This window comes from Diabrotica undecimpunctata, chromosome 4 (assembly GCF_040954645.1).
Source record: "Diabrotica undecimpunctata isolate CICGRU chromosome 4, icDiaUnde3, whole genome shotgun sequence".
Classification (NCBI taxonomy): Eukaryota; Metazoa; Arthropoda; class Insecta; order Coleoptera; family Chrysomelidae; genus Diabrotica; species Diabrotica undecimpunctata.
Window position 1 is genome coordinate 39,277,240 of NC_092806.1, and position 14,418 is coordinate 39,291,657.

At 31.4% G+C, this 14,418-nt stretch overlaps 1 protein-coding gene across 1 annotated transcript in view; it reads left to right on the top strand.

Moving 5' to 3' along the window:
• The first annotated feature begins 2,092 nt into the window (after positions 1-2,092).
• Positions 2,093-14,418, top strand: part of Grp170 (hypoxia up-regulated Grp170 co-chaperone protein) — a 34,446-nt gene continuing 22,120 nt past the window's right edge. Inside the window, exons 1-2 of the mRNA XM_072529375.1 lie at positions 2,093-2,256; positions 2,610-3,648. Of these exons, the coding sequence (XP_072385476.1) occupies positions 2,617-3,648 (1,032 nt within the window). The 5' untranslated portion in view covers positions 2,093-2,256; positions 2,610-2,616. The remainder of the gene's footprint in view (positions 2,257-2,609; positions 3,649-14,418) is intronic.

The following is a 14,418-nucleotide window of genomic DNA, read 5'->3' on the forward strand; positions in this document are numbered from 1 at the left end:
TACCTATATGTTTCCTGCAGTCGATGTTTTTTACTTAATTATTTATTAGCAAATTAAGGTCAAAAAACGGTAAATTTAGCTTTTTTCGTTTATCAGCAAAAAGGGAAGCATTTAAAACAAATTTGAGAGTAACAAGCCTATAAATCATATGACGTTTTTTAAATGTTATATTTTTTTTTGTTGGTTAGATATTTGCAAAATAAATCAGAAATTTCGTTTTTTTATAAATGTTAATAACTTTTTCTAACATAAACTTAGAACCTTAATATTAGATGGAATGTTGGGACTTGTGGTGCTTAAAATATGATCAAAATTTTAAAGCGATGGTTCAAATAGTTTCAATGTTATTTGATTTGTTTTTCACAAATTATCCAAAAATTTTTGGAACAACATCAGTCGACATTATTGAAGTTACATTAATTCTAACGATAGCATATGAACGATGAAAATTTATTCTATCAATATTACCTATTAGAAAAAATAAGAAAAATGATTTCAAATACTGCAAAATATTTTGCAAAAAATGTCGATTTTTTGCTTACAAACAATAACTTATTAACCATTGTCGTAGGAAAATTATTTTTGCATATTTGGAAAACTTGTATTGTTTCACAAATTTAAAAAGAGAATAAGTTATCCTTAGGACAATTAAGCAAGCAATCAAATGAAAATTTAGTTAAATACTTACAAAGAACACACAATTTATCGTTTAGTTAATCCATTTCGATTTAAACACGTAAACATCAAATAATAGGAATAACGAAATATGTAGGTACTATTATATAAAAAATTTTAAATAATAAATTCTATAATGTAACTAAATTTAGTCTCATATTGTTAAATAATTTTTCTTATAAAGAAATTAACGAGATTTACTTTTTTTGTTGGGAATAAGCCACAACTTTACTTTAAAATAAGTTTATTTGACGCTTCGATTTCCGCTTCGGAAATCGTACTTGGTAAAAAAATTCTTCTAATAATTTAATTTTATCTGATTCATTTATATTGACAATGCAGACATATATTATACATTTTAAAGTAGATGACTTTAAAATGATGTCAATATTTTTGAATTTCGTGCCTGAAACGACTTTATTGAAAGCTACTTGCCAAATTCAAATTGTATCCTGTTGATTTTTAAGTTAATATATTGTGTTATATTTATGTTATAGTTATTGTTAAGTTATTTACTGGTCGTGTTATTTTTTAGAGTTTAGTTTAATTGTGATATAATGATTAAATTTCAAGAAATTCTTACACTAACAGTTTCAAAAGTAAATATTTTTAAAAATCATATGATACATAGGTCGTACATCAGTACGACCCTGTTTGGCTTACACGTGGTTCTATTGACGATTGGGAATTTGTAAAGTGAATAGGGTTTAGTTCATTCGATTACATGAAATCAACTTTAACTTAAGAATAGATGGCCTTTAAAAAAATAATCACATGCAATGATGACAGTAAAATTCTCCTGTTAGTGATTCCATTTCCATAGGAAATACTCGTTACTAAAGTCCGGTAAGTTTCTTTGGTTTCAATGTAAAAAAACCAATTAAAAATAAAATGGTTCGTATTAATTTTTTCGCATATAACAGTAGAATTGAACAACAAAAACTATGTTACAACCGAAGAAAATCTGAATAGAGCAAAATAATAATTTCTTAACAATTTTAGTGAAAATGCAAAATTTAAATAGTAGTTTATGTGACACTACCACTGGCGACATCTAGTTATAATTGTGACAACTGCTAACAGTAAAATACAATCAAATGGAGTGCATTAAATTTTAATTTTTGGTCTCTAGTTTAACTCTAAAAAATATTCAGGACACTATAATTTACACTTTATCCTTAATTTCTTAAGACACATCAATCAGTTAAGACACTTTATCCATTTCTTTCAAAACTGTGATTTTTTTGATACAATATTGTTAAGTTACATTATTTTTCAACAGATGTCACAATAAGTTATATACCTTGTTGCCACATTTGTATGTTTCACCAATCACAAAATGTTATAAGTGTTTACGACCAATGAAAATAAGCCACACATAAAGATGTCGGGTGGTCGTGTTCTTACCATTCCAACGTGACAACAACAAATTGTCATTTGACAGCTGTTTTCTGTATTCAGTGACAAAATCCGCACTGCACATGGATATATGACGTGGTGTATCCAATTTTTGTATAAAAAAATAAGATTTGTGAAACAAGTACGGAGTATATAATTTATTTATTGAAAGACTGAATTTCGGTAAGACTACTTTAATTTAATTATTAACTTTTTTCTGTTTTATTTCTGTGTTTATCCGGCAACCTGAAATTTCTTAAGATACATTTTGAAAGAAGCTAATTTTTGAATAAAGGAGATATAATTTCCTAGATATTCCTATCATATTTTTTATTAGTTGGAGTGCAACCGTATGGTTTTAATTAGTTGTGGGATAAAATAAAAACTTTTATAAATAGATAACATTATTCTTAAAGTTGGGTGATTAAGTCAAGATTTTTCATGTATAGACTGAAAAGTATGTTGTATAATTGGTATACAGTATACTTTTTAAATAACATCTAGTGTTCTACATAATTCATTTTTAAAATTTCCAGGTGGAGGATGCAGTTGTCACTTATAGTAACACTTCTGATAGTATGTTACACAGGAGTAACATTTGTGAACAGCTTAGCTGTTATGTCGGTAGATTTAGGTTCAGAATGGATGAAAGTAGGTATTGTTTCACCAGGAGTCCCTATGGAAATTGCCTTAAACAAAGAATCAAAAAGAAAAACTCCAGCAGTTATTAGCTTTAGGGACAATACAAGGCTTTTTGGTGAAGATGCCCAAACCATGGGTGTCCGTTTTCCCAAACAAACTTTCAGTTACCTTTTAGATTTATTAGGTAAGAGTATAGACCATCCATTAGTGAAACTATATCAGGAACGGTTCCCTTATTATAACATTGTTGAGGATTCTGAGAGGAAGACTGTTTTATTTCAAATAGATGAAGAAACTGCTTACAGTCCAGAAGAACTGGTTGCTCAGTTATTAGGAAAGGCTAAAGAATTTGCAGAAACCAGTGCCCAACAACCAATCAAGGAATGTGTCTTGACTGTACCAGGTTACTTTAATCAAATTGAAAGAAAGGCTCTCTTACAGGCAGCCGAATTGGCTGGACTTAAGGTACTTCAGTTGATTAACGACTACACAGCAGTTGCACTTAATTATGGAATATTCAGATCTAAGACATTTAATGATACAGCCCAATACGTTATGTTCTATGATATGGGAGCATCTTCTACAACTGCCACACTTGTTAGTTACCAGAGTGTAAAAACCAAAGACAAGCCTTATGTTGAAGTACACCCACAAGCTACAATTTTAGGAGTAGGTTTTGATAGAACACTTGGAGGACTTGAAATGCAAGTTAGATTAAGAAACTACTTGGCTACTAAATTCAATGAGATGAAAAAGACTAATAATGATGTCTTTAAAAATGATAGAGCTATGGCTAAACTGTTTAAGGAAGCTGGTAGAGTGAAAAATGTTTTATCAGCTAATGCAGAACATGCTGCACAGATTGAAGGGTTATTAGATGAAAAAGATTTCAAATTGCCAGTTAAAAGGGATGAAATGGAAGCACTTTTTGGGGTAAGTTTCTATTTATTTATTAATCATGGTTAACTGTATAAAATATAATGTAATAATAATCTTTTTTGTGTATAAATGTGCAGTGCATATAAAAAATTTGATAAATGTGGATAAAGGTTTTAAGTATGTTGGACAACCAACATAAAACAAAAATAATATTTTAAAGTAAATAATTTGAAGTTTTCTGTATTGCTACTCACAAAAGTATAGGTCCTACTATTTCCAGTTTTGTAACATCTTCAGTCTTCTGGCAGAATTTCAATGACTAAGTGCTGAGGCTGACTCAATTGTACGCGTGGCCTTTAATTCAAAGTGAAAACTTTGGATTTTATATTAGATGCATTTGAAAATTTTCTCTGGCAGTGTGATTCAAAATTTATACAATTCATTGTCTCTGCCAACCCTCTGAGTTATTAGGATGACTAGGCCCACAGTAAATATGAATATGTGGATGGATAAGATACCTGTGTTTTTTTTGGGAAGTCTAGACTGGACTTACTATAGCCACTTTGCCTATTGGAAGTCAAATTATTTTTTACAAGTCCTCAGGATGTCCTCAGTTTTGCTATATATATATATATATATATATATATATATATATATATATATATATATATATATATATATATATATAAGCTCTCTAAACACCTGGTGGATCTTTTATTTGGCTGTGGTGTGCTTAAGGTTTCTGTGTTCTATAGCAACAGAAAGTTCTGTGGAACTGCACTTTGTTTGCCACTCTGTTTATTTTTTCCTTTGAGTGTTGATATTTATTTATTTAGACACCTTACAAACACTATGTAAAGTGTTTAAGACAAAAAAAATACAATAAATGAATGAAAGAAATGAACATTAATAATACAATAAGAAAAAATACAATAAACCCCTTAAACTTAGTGCTGATGAGCAAGCAATGTCTTAAGTTCACAGCTTTTTACATTAAATATATCCACATGAGTCAGTCTATTAAATACTTCATTACAAATTTTTAACATATTGTTTATTGGTGATATGCCACACCGGATATTTATGGAAAACTAATGTTGAAAATGATGTTCTTGAAATGCATGAGGATTTTCTGTCGCATAGGTATAGCTATTGCGCCAGTTAAACACACCTCTTCTAGTAAATGTGGCTTCATCAGTAAATGAAATTTTATTATAAAATATTGGATCGGAGCTTTGCTGAAAAATCCTGTGGTAAAATATTCTGTACTGGAGTAAAACGATACAGATACAGATTTTCTGTCCATATTATTCTTGACACAATAGTTTTGCTGATACCAGTGGCCGCAGAAACAAGCCTTGTACTGTTTTCTGGATCCTCTGCAACACTCACAACAATTTTATACTCCATATCGGCATCAATTACTCTCGGTCTCCCAGCATTCCTGTTTTTGGGATCAAATGACCCTGTTTCTAATCTGTCGAACAATGAACTAATAGTTTTATGGTTTGATTGCCTTCTATTGGGATAAAGTTGGAAATAGTGTTGAGCTTCTTTAAGAGAACAAATATTTTTCTGGACATACAAACAGATCATATCGCGCATTTCTACATTAGAAAATTCACTATGACGTAACATTTTACCTTTATCTTAAGTGGTTTATAAAAAACTTAATAACACTTTGACAAATAATGACTCGCACTGCACTTTGACAACTAATAATAAATAAATTCGAAGTTAAGACTTGACGTTGCCATTCAGTTCAAAGCATACCTAGGTACCTGCTTGTTTTGCGAAAAATTAAATACATACATGCATATCATTAACAAAATACGTTTATTTCAAAAACGGTGTACTTTTTTGATTTGAAACAAGAATATCTTTTTTGTTTAGAATTGAATGTTATTTCATGTTTTTTTCCCAGAATGTTTATACAGGGCGGACAAAAAATTATGGCCACATTAATGGTCCAATGTTATAGTAGGTGGCGCCACCTAGTGTCGATGGTAAAACTAATATTATTTTCATATTAACTATACTAAATAATAGCAAGATACCAAATTTCACTTAAATCGGTTGAATAGCTTTCAATATATCCCTAAAAATAATATAAAAAAATATTAATGAATCACCCTGTAGAACGAAAACTAGCGACATTTTGCCTAAGCAATTTAAGCTCAAACGCTTTATTTTGATGTCAGCTCATTAACTAATGTCCAAATAATTATGGGACACCCTGTATGATTTATTTAATTTAAAGGTTAAAATATGCAATCCTGTTTATTCTTTAATCATTTTTAGTTTATGTAATTAGATCAAATCAGTAATAGAATTGAAATATAAATATAATGGGAATATCTGTATTTTGTTACAGTTTTATGTAAAAAATGATTTTGTAACATAAAACATTAAAGCTATTATATAATAAATATTACGCTAGTCATTAGTCGTAGGTCATGGAAGGTCGTTTTAAAAATAAAAAAAATAGGCATTTGATAAAAACAATATTTTCATGAACACTACTGGATATGTAACAGAATTTTAATGGCTCTTTTTATATTTGTGTATCGAGTTGGTTTTGTACCTTCGATAGTTTTGTACTTATTTTGAAAAAAGGCGGTAGTTTTAAAAATGTCAAAAATATTTTTTTCCTGTACCTACCTAACCATAATGTTTTTCAAAATTATTCATTTTAAATTGTTTAAACTTTTAAATCTAAAATGGATATTGTTTAATTGCAATTCTTCTTCTAGTGCCGTCTCCACTAATGAAGGTTGGCTATAACCATTGCAAATTCGTCTCTATCTTCTGCTTTTAAGAGCGTGCGTGTGTTTAACCCGGTCCAATCACGAATGTTTTTCAGCCAGGATATTTGTCGTCTACCAGGACCTCTTTTTCCTTCGATTTTATCCTTCATAATCAGCTGCAACAACTCGTACTTATCATTTCTGTATGTGCCCCAAATATGCTGTCTTTCGCCTTTTAATGGTGGCCAAAAGTTATCTGTCTTCCCATTCTGTGCAACACCATTTCGTTCGTAATATAATCGGTCCATGATAGCTTCAAAATTCTCCTAAAAAGCCACATCTCAAAAGCTTCCAGTTTTCTCATTAAGTCAACATTAACAGTCCAGGTTTCGACACCATAAAGAAGAATAGAGTGGAATTTCTCATTTCGGATTCAGATCTTCCGTAATCCAGACTCCTAAGTATTTCATTTTGTCCACTTGCTCAATATCTTCATTTTTTATCTGGATCCTTGTAATGACTTTGCCCCTCTTACTGATAACCATGGTTTTTGTTTTCTTTATGTTTATTGTTAAACCAAACTGTTCCCCAGTATCACAAATTGTGTTTAGTAACGTCTGCAGGTCTCTCTCACTTTCAGCGATAATGACTGTATCGTCAGCATAACGGATTTTATTTATATTTTCACCATTTATCTTGATCCCTTCTGTACAGTTTTCAAGTGCTTGCATAAATAACTCTTCGGAATATATTTTAAATAGTAATAGTGAAAGTACACAGCCCTGTCTAACTCCTCTACTTATGTTGCGCATCCGTGCTATTTCCATCTAATGTTACCACAGCCTGTTGGTTCCAATAGAGATTTCTCACTATGTTAATGTCATTTTTGTCGAGTCCTTTTCTTTTTAGACATTCCATGAGAATGTTATGTTAAACTTTGTCGAAGGCTTTCTCATAGTCTATAAACGCAACGAAAAGATCTTTTTGTTGGTCTCGACATTTTTGGACAAGAGTTGTGAAACTATACGAAGCTTCCACTGTTCCGAAGCCGTTACGAAAGCCAAACCGTCTATTACTCATATTCGCTTCGCACTTTCCGAATATTCTTGCATGTATAATCTTCAAAATTTGTTTTTACATTGTGTGACATTAAGCTGATTAATCTATAGTCATTACAGTGTTTGGTGTTCTTGGTTTTTGGTAGCGGAACAAAGGTCGATAGCAGCCATTCTGTAGATATCTCACCAGATTTGTATATGTTGTTAAATAGTATAGTTATTGCACTTAAATTGTATCCGTCTATAAGAAGTCCCGTCTATAAGAAGTCCTGTCTATATGAAGTTCATATCAGCTCGATATGAACTTCATCTGGCCCAGGGGCTCTGCCAGATTTTGAGTTGTTTATAGCATGTTGGACTTCAGATTTTAATATGATTGGAGCTTCCTCGTTATCAATTTGTGTTGGTTCCGTTCTTGTGTCCATGAAAAGATCTTCAATATATTTAGTCCATACTTGTTTTATTTCAATTGGCTTATTAATAGGTTTATTGTTTTTGTCAATTGGTTAAGTGTATTTGTTCGTGATTTTCCAGATAATTCTTTCACTTTTTATGTAAATTATAATGATCATGCTTTTTCTGCAATTCTTCCACTTCGATGCATGTTTCCATCATCCAATTTTCCTTATCCTCTTTTATTTTGTTCCTTATTAATTTATGTTTTTCTCTGTACTTATTTGGGTTTTGTTTCTATATTTTTTTATTTGTTCCATGATTTCCAGTATTTCTTGAGTCATCCAAGGTTTTCTGCTTTCTGTTTTCTTTTGTAGAGTTTCTTTCTGTGTTTTTAGAACAGAGTCTTTGATTTTGCTCCACATAATGTTCACGTTCTCAGTTTTTTTCATTTCTGATGTTAATTTCTTCATTTCTTGGTTGATACGAGTTGAAGCTTCAGCACGGATTTCATTTATCTTGAGTAACTGAGTATTCACCTTAGAACTTTTGGATTTTATTATCTTTTTTACCCTTAGTTTCATTTTTGAGACGAAGAGGTTATGGTCTGAGGGGACATCTGCTGCAGGAAAAGTCTTAACGCTTACAATGGAATTTCTAAATCTTAGATTGGTTAGAATAAAGTCGATCTGATTTCTAATGCAATTTTGTTCATTAACCTGTGGTGACCTCCAGGTATATAGTCTACGGGGTGGTAATCGAAACCATGTGTTCATAATCGCCAGGTTTTCTTCTTGACAAAATTGAGCAAATCTGTCGCCTCTAGCATTCTTTATTCCTAAACCATAATCACCTATTATATTGTGACTCGGCCTTTTCCTATCTTTGCATTTAAATCACCCATTATATTATAGTAATTTCTTCCTCTCTTGTGTATTGTAGAAGTTGTTTGAGTTGTTCATAAAAATGTTCTAGTTCAGCCTCTGATTTATCTGCAGTTGGAGCATACACTTGTACTACATTAATGTTCACTGGCTTACCCTGTATTTGTAATAATAGCATTCTATCCGAAAAGGGAACAAAATTTACAACGGCTGCTTGGATTCTCCTGGAGATAACTATTCCAACTCCAAATAGATGATTTCGGGTGCCATTTCCGGAATAGTATATCGTTTTATCCATGACCAATGTTTTTCCGGAACCAGGCCAGCTCATTTCGCTTATGCCTAATATTTTTAGGTTCAGTCTGTTCATTTCCTGAATGGTGTTCTGCGTCTTTCCTTGTTCGAACAAACTCATAACATTCCATGTCCCGAAATTTAAAAAGGATTTGTTCTCTATATAGTTAGTTGCCACATTCGGGTGGTTCCTCCTCGCGGAGATTCTTAGCACCCCTCGGCCATCAAAGGTCCGCCGCGGACTAGGGGCCATGTGATTGACCGTACTTTGCATGGTTATTATTCTGGGGAAATCTGACGATCTTTAATGTAGTGGTTTCCCGTTGCCTTCTATATCCTTATGCCGTTGACCACTAATAAGTTCATCCGCCTTTGGAGCCAATTTCTCAACCCCAGGACAAAAAAGTGCCCTACCACTTACTAACTTATCCACCCGAAGCCGTTGGTCAGTTAGTGGGGCAATCACTCGGTGATAATTGCAATTGCGATAGAAATAGCAAGGGTAGTATCGATTTTTTTCCACGGAAAAAAAAATAGAAATTGTCCTTTTTATCATAACTTCCTTACTTTATATGCTAGAGAGTTCTACAAAGTCTCATTTTAATGGTTTTTAAGTACTTTCCAAAGATATATTACGAATTTTTTCAGTAAAATTGATCGTTTTCCTTTCATTTTATGTTGAATTTTTAAAAATTTTTGTTGTCAGCCAAAAGAGTTCTAACTTTGTATTAGGCTTAAAATGGTTAAAGACTGTTAAACACCGCTAAATGTCTTATCTGGGACATATATTGAGGGAAAATCGATATAGAATATTACAACTGATCCTTAAAGGCAAAATAGAAAGATGTAGAGGTGTAGGAAGAAAACAGGTTTCTTGGTTAAAGAACATTTGTGAATGGACTTATATATCAAACACAGCACAATTATTCTATGTGGCAGAAGATCGAGAAGTTTTCACAATGGTGATCGCCAACGTCGGATAACTCTGATATGGCACGTGAAGAAGAAGATTAGGCTTAAAGCAAAAATAAAAAAAAACAGTCTCTTTGACTTTTCATATTGGGTGTGGATTCCACCTCAAGGTAAAAGCACACTTCGGCATGGAGTTAATTTTGAAGTTAAGGGTAAATAGAGATTAATTCCAAAATTTCATCAAAATCGATGCGTGTTGATGAAAATCGGAGGTTATATCCACCATACTCTTTACCGTGATGCACTGGACTATATTTTTTTATAAAGTTTAGTAATTGAGTTATATATGAATGTTTCCTGTGTTTATATTGATTTTGTGTAAATACAATAATTAATTATTTGATAATTTCGTGATTAATTATTACGACCAATATGTGTAGGATAGGAATTGTATCGTTTTTGTATTGAAACGATTAACATTTAACTGTTAAATGACCTGTTTTCCTTAATGGGGTATTGTATACAGGGTGAGTCATGAGGAACTTTACATACTTCTACCATATATAGAGTCCCTCAGGGAGCATATCATGTGGCCACTAAAAAATGTCAACTCCTCTTCTTTATTAATTAACAGGGGAATTTGTGTAATTGACCATTTATTTCATTTTACTGTAGTGTTTATACGGCTCATTTGATTTTTTTAATTTTTGCATGATACAGTACACTACTATCAAGCATTCGACTGGTATTAGCTAAACTAAAAAATTCCAGGACTGGCTTTGGAAAAATTAATTTAGGGATTCGTATTAAATATTACACCCTGTATAAATTTTTTTTAAAATGCAATAAGTGATTTTCAAACTACATAAATAGCCAATGAAAACGACATATGCGACAATGTTGTCGCACTTTTATTAAATTTTTAGTGAACGATCAAATCTTACCAAAAATAGAACAACCATAATGAAGTATCAAATTATAAGGTAATTAATTTAAACAAATGTTATAAATTTCAAACATTTTAATTGAAATGATAAACTGAGTCACTGCACAACAAAAAACAGTAACTACTAACAATAACGAAGAACAATTAAAAAAAAAACTAAAAATATATGTACATAGTTATGATAAACCCATAAATTAGAACTGGAAAAGATACAATAATGGTAACAAAATAAAAATAATTCAAAATAGATTTTCGAAATGGAACCCTGTAGCCTGTACACATTTTTGTTGCCGAATTGTTAATTGACGTATTGAATTACGGATACTCTGGGGATCGTTTCTAATAGTATTACAACAATGTATAATTCTATCAATTAATTGTTGTCGGTTATTAATATTCACTGCGTAAACTAGTTGCTTCAATCATCCCCAAATATGGTAATCAACGGGATTGAAATCAGGGGATCTTGAAGGCCACGAAATAGGACCTGCACGTCCTATCCACCTGTTGCCATAAACATTATTGAGATGTTGTCTCACTGCCAGTAAAAAGTGTGGGGGTGCCCCATCATGCTGAAAATACATCCCTCGGATAGCAACGTTTGCGTTGCCAAGCAAATTCGGCAAAATATTTTGTAGAAAGTACAAATAGACCTGCCCTGTTAAAGGACCATCAAAAAAGTGAGGACCTACTAATTGGTTATTTATGACACCAATCCACACGTTAACCGAAAACCTTAACTGAGAACGACGTTCTCGAATAGCATGGGGATTTTCTTCTGTCCACACATGTGAATTTCGTGAATTATTTATCCCGTCTCTGGTAAATTGGCCTTCATCTGTAAATAGTGTCCTGTATAGCGTTGGTCGATTATTGTTAATCCATCTACAAAATTCCAACCTATCGATCTCATCTCCAGCATGTAGTCGCTGAACCATTTGAATGTGATATGGGTATAGATTATTTTTTTGTAAGACTCTACTTACTTTTGATTGAGTAACATTGAGTTCTCGACTTACTTGTCTAGTGCTTATTGTAGGGTTCATAGTAACGGCGTCCATAATGTCATCTTCCTGCGCTTCATCTACATGTCGCTCTGTTGTTCCACTAGGAAAAGTGCCATTTTCTCGCAAATAATTAAAAACTGACCCAAATGTTGGATGACTGGGAGTTCGACGATTAGGAAATCTCCTGCGATATTCTCTACTAGCAGCCCTACCATTCCCATTACAGAATCCATAAACAAATATTATGTCTGCATATTCTGTGGTCGAAAACTGATGTGGCATTTTGAACGAAAGTAACAAAAGCTCTACCAAAACTAACACAATGTACTTAACGTAGATATGACAGAAGAAATATGTATTCTTGTACACATAAATAACAAATGATAATGACAATAGTGACAATGGGTATAAAATATCAAGAAACGTCAAACGGTCAACGCCAACCTTCATTTTAAACTTTTTTAGATTTATTTTTATTTAGTACAGTTGATGCAATGTATTATTATTTGACATAAAATTTTAATCATTTACAATCAACAAAAACTAACACATACAAGAGGTTTGACTTTTTAATCAATTTAATTTATTATTTTTCGAAAATAATGCCCCAATACGATCCATGAGTAAAAATTTAAAATTGAAAAACAATTGATTCTATCGTAGAGATAATACAAAGTGACAGTAAAGATGTTAATTTTCTACGTATTAGATTATGTTGTAGGAACTCATTTTAATTAAAATGTTTGAAATTTATAACATTTGTTTAAATTAATACCTTATAATTTGATACTTCATTATGGTTGTTCTATTTTTGGTAAGATTTGATCGGTTACTAAAAATTTAATAAAAGTGCGACAACATTGTCGCATATGTCGTTTTCATTGGCTATTTATGTAGTTTGAAAATCACTTATTGCATTTTAAAAAAAAATTATACAGGGTGTAATATTTAATACGAATCCCTAAATTAATTTTTCCAAAGCCAGTCCTGGAATTTTTTAGTTTAGCTAATACCAGTCGAATGCTTGATAGTAGTGTACTGTATCATGCAAAAATTAAAAAAATCAAATGAGCCGTATAAACACTACAGTAAAATGAAATAAATGGTCAATTACACAAATCCCCCTGTTAATTAATAAAGAAGAGGAGTTGACATTTTTTAGTGGCCACATGATGTGCTCCCTGAGGGACTCTACATATGGTAGAAGTATGTAAAGTTCCTCATGACTCACCCTGTATACTCACATGTTACTATAGAATTTTTCATATAAAAATGATTGCGCGTCATTCAAGATTTACGACGTAAGAACCCCACAGCGTTGCCAAAACATCAGAATAGTTAGTAAGTGAGGAATTTTTAAAATGTCAACTATTTGTCAAACTGTTATATTAACAGTAAATACACTTAGTGTTAAGACTGCTGCACCACACTAAAATACATAAGAAAACATTTTAAATACAAAATTATATATTCTAAATTGTAAACCTACCTCTTTTAGAGCATTAATAGTAAAAACGTCCCGCCATTATTTCTCGTTCAAAATAATCTATCTTATATGAAAGCTTGTCAGCTTTCTACAGACTATTTAGTTGTTTGTTGATTATTATACCATTATCGAGCAGTTCCGTATGGGTTTCGTATTATTAGCAGTGTTAGGAAAATTTTAACTCTAAGGTTGACGTTCTGGAAATTTTAAATATAAGTGACGTCACTTTATTTAAATTGTGACGTGCAACGTTTTTACTTTGAAAAATGGTATATGTCCATCTAACTCTTTCGTTTTAATCTACTTCATGGTATGTCACTATGCAATTATTAAATTTTTTACTTCCTTGATTTTTGTTTTTTTCAGCTATGACGAAAATGACGTTTTTTTATCTTTACAGTTCTAAGTGGTTATCTTACTCTTTACTCTTTACTTTTATCGCTACAGTTCTAAGTGGTTATCCTTAATTTGTCCGTTACTCCCGCTTATTTATCCTTGACTTACCTGGTTCGTTATGATTTAAAAATAGACTTTAAAGATTAATATGTAAAAATTTTTCTCTATCTACCATTATCTGTATTCAGTTTCTTATCTCGAAATTATAATTTAAAACAAATAAATAATTAATCCTAAACTGGCCTTTAAGAAGTGTGCCTCTAATAATTCTATTTAAAGAAAGTTATACAAGATAAATTTAATTCTCCTATCTCTAAGTAACACTTCAGTTTGATTAATATATATTGCCCCAAGCAATAGGTATATTATGATAAAGATTAGTTTAATATTTATTCTGATATTGAGATATTAATTAATAAACGTATTTTATATTTGTAAAAATCAGTAATTTCTGGATAAGTCATAATGTGTTGGAAAATATATTCAGAAACCAGTAATTTATTAAATTATTAATATATTTTTTAAATGGATGTATTAACAATGAATTTTCTGGTGGTTGAAATTGCGAAGACGATTCTAAAAATGTTCTCTATGAATTATTTTGTCAATGTCAGATCTGAAGTTTAATGTATTGATCGTAGATAAAAAAAAATCTTCTTCTGTTATGTTCTTCTGTTGTGCCGCTCCTATCGGGGATTGGA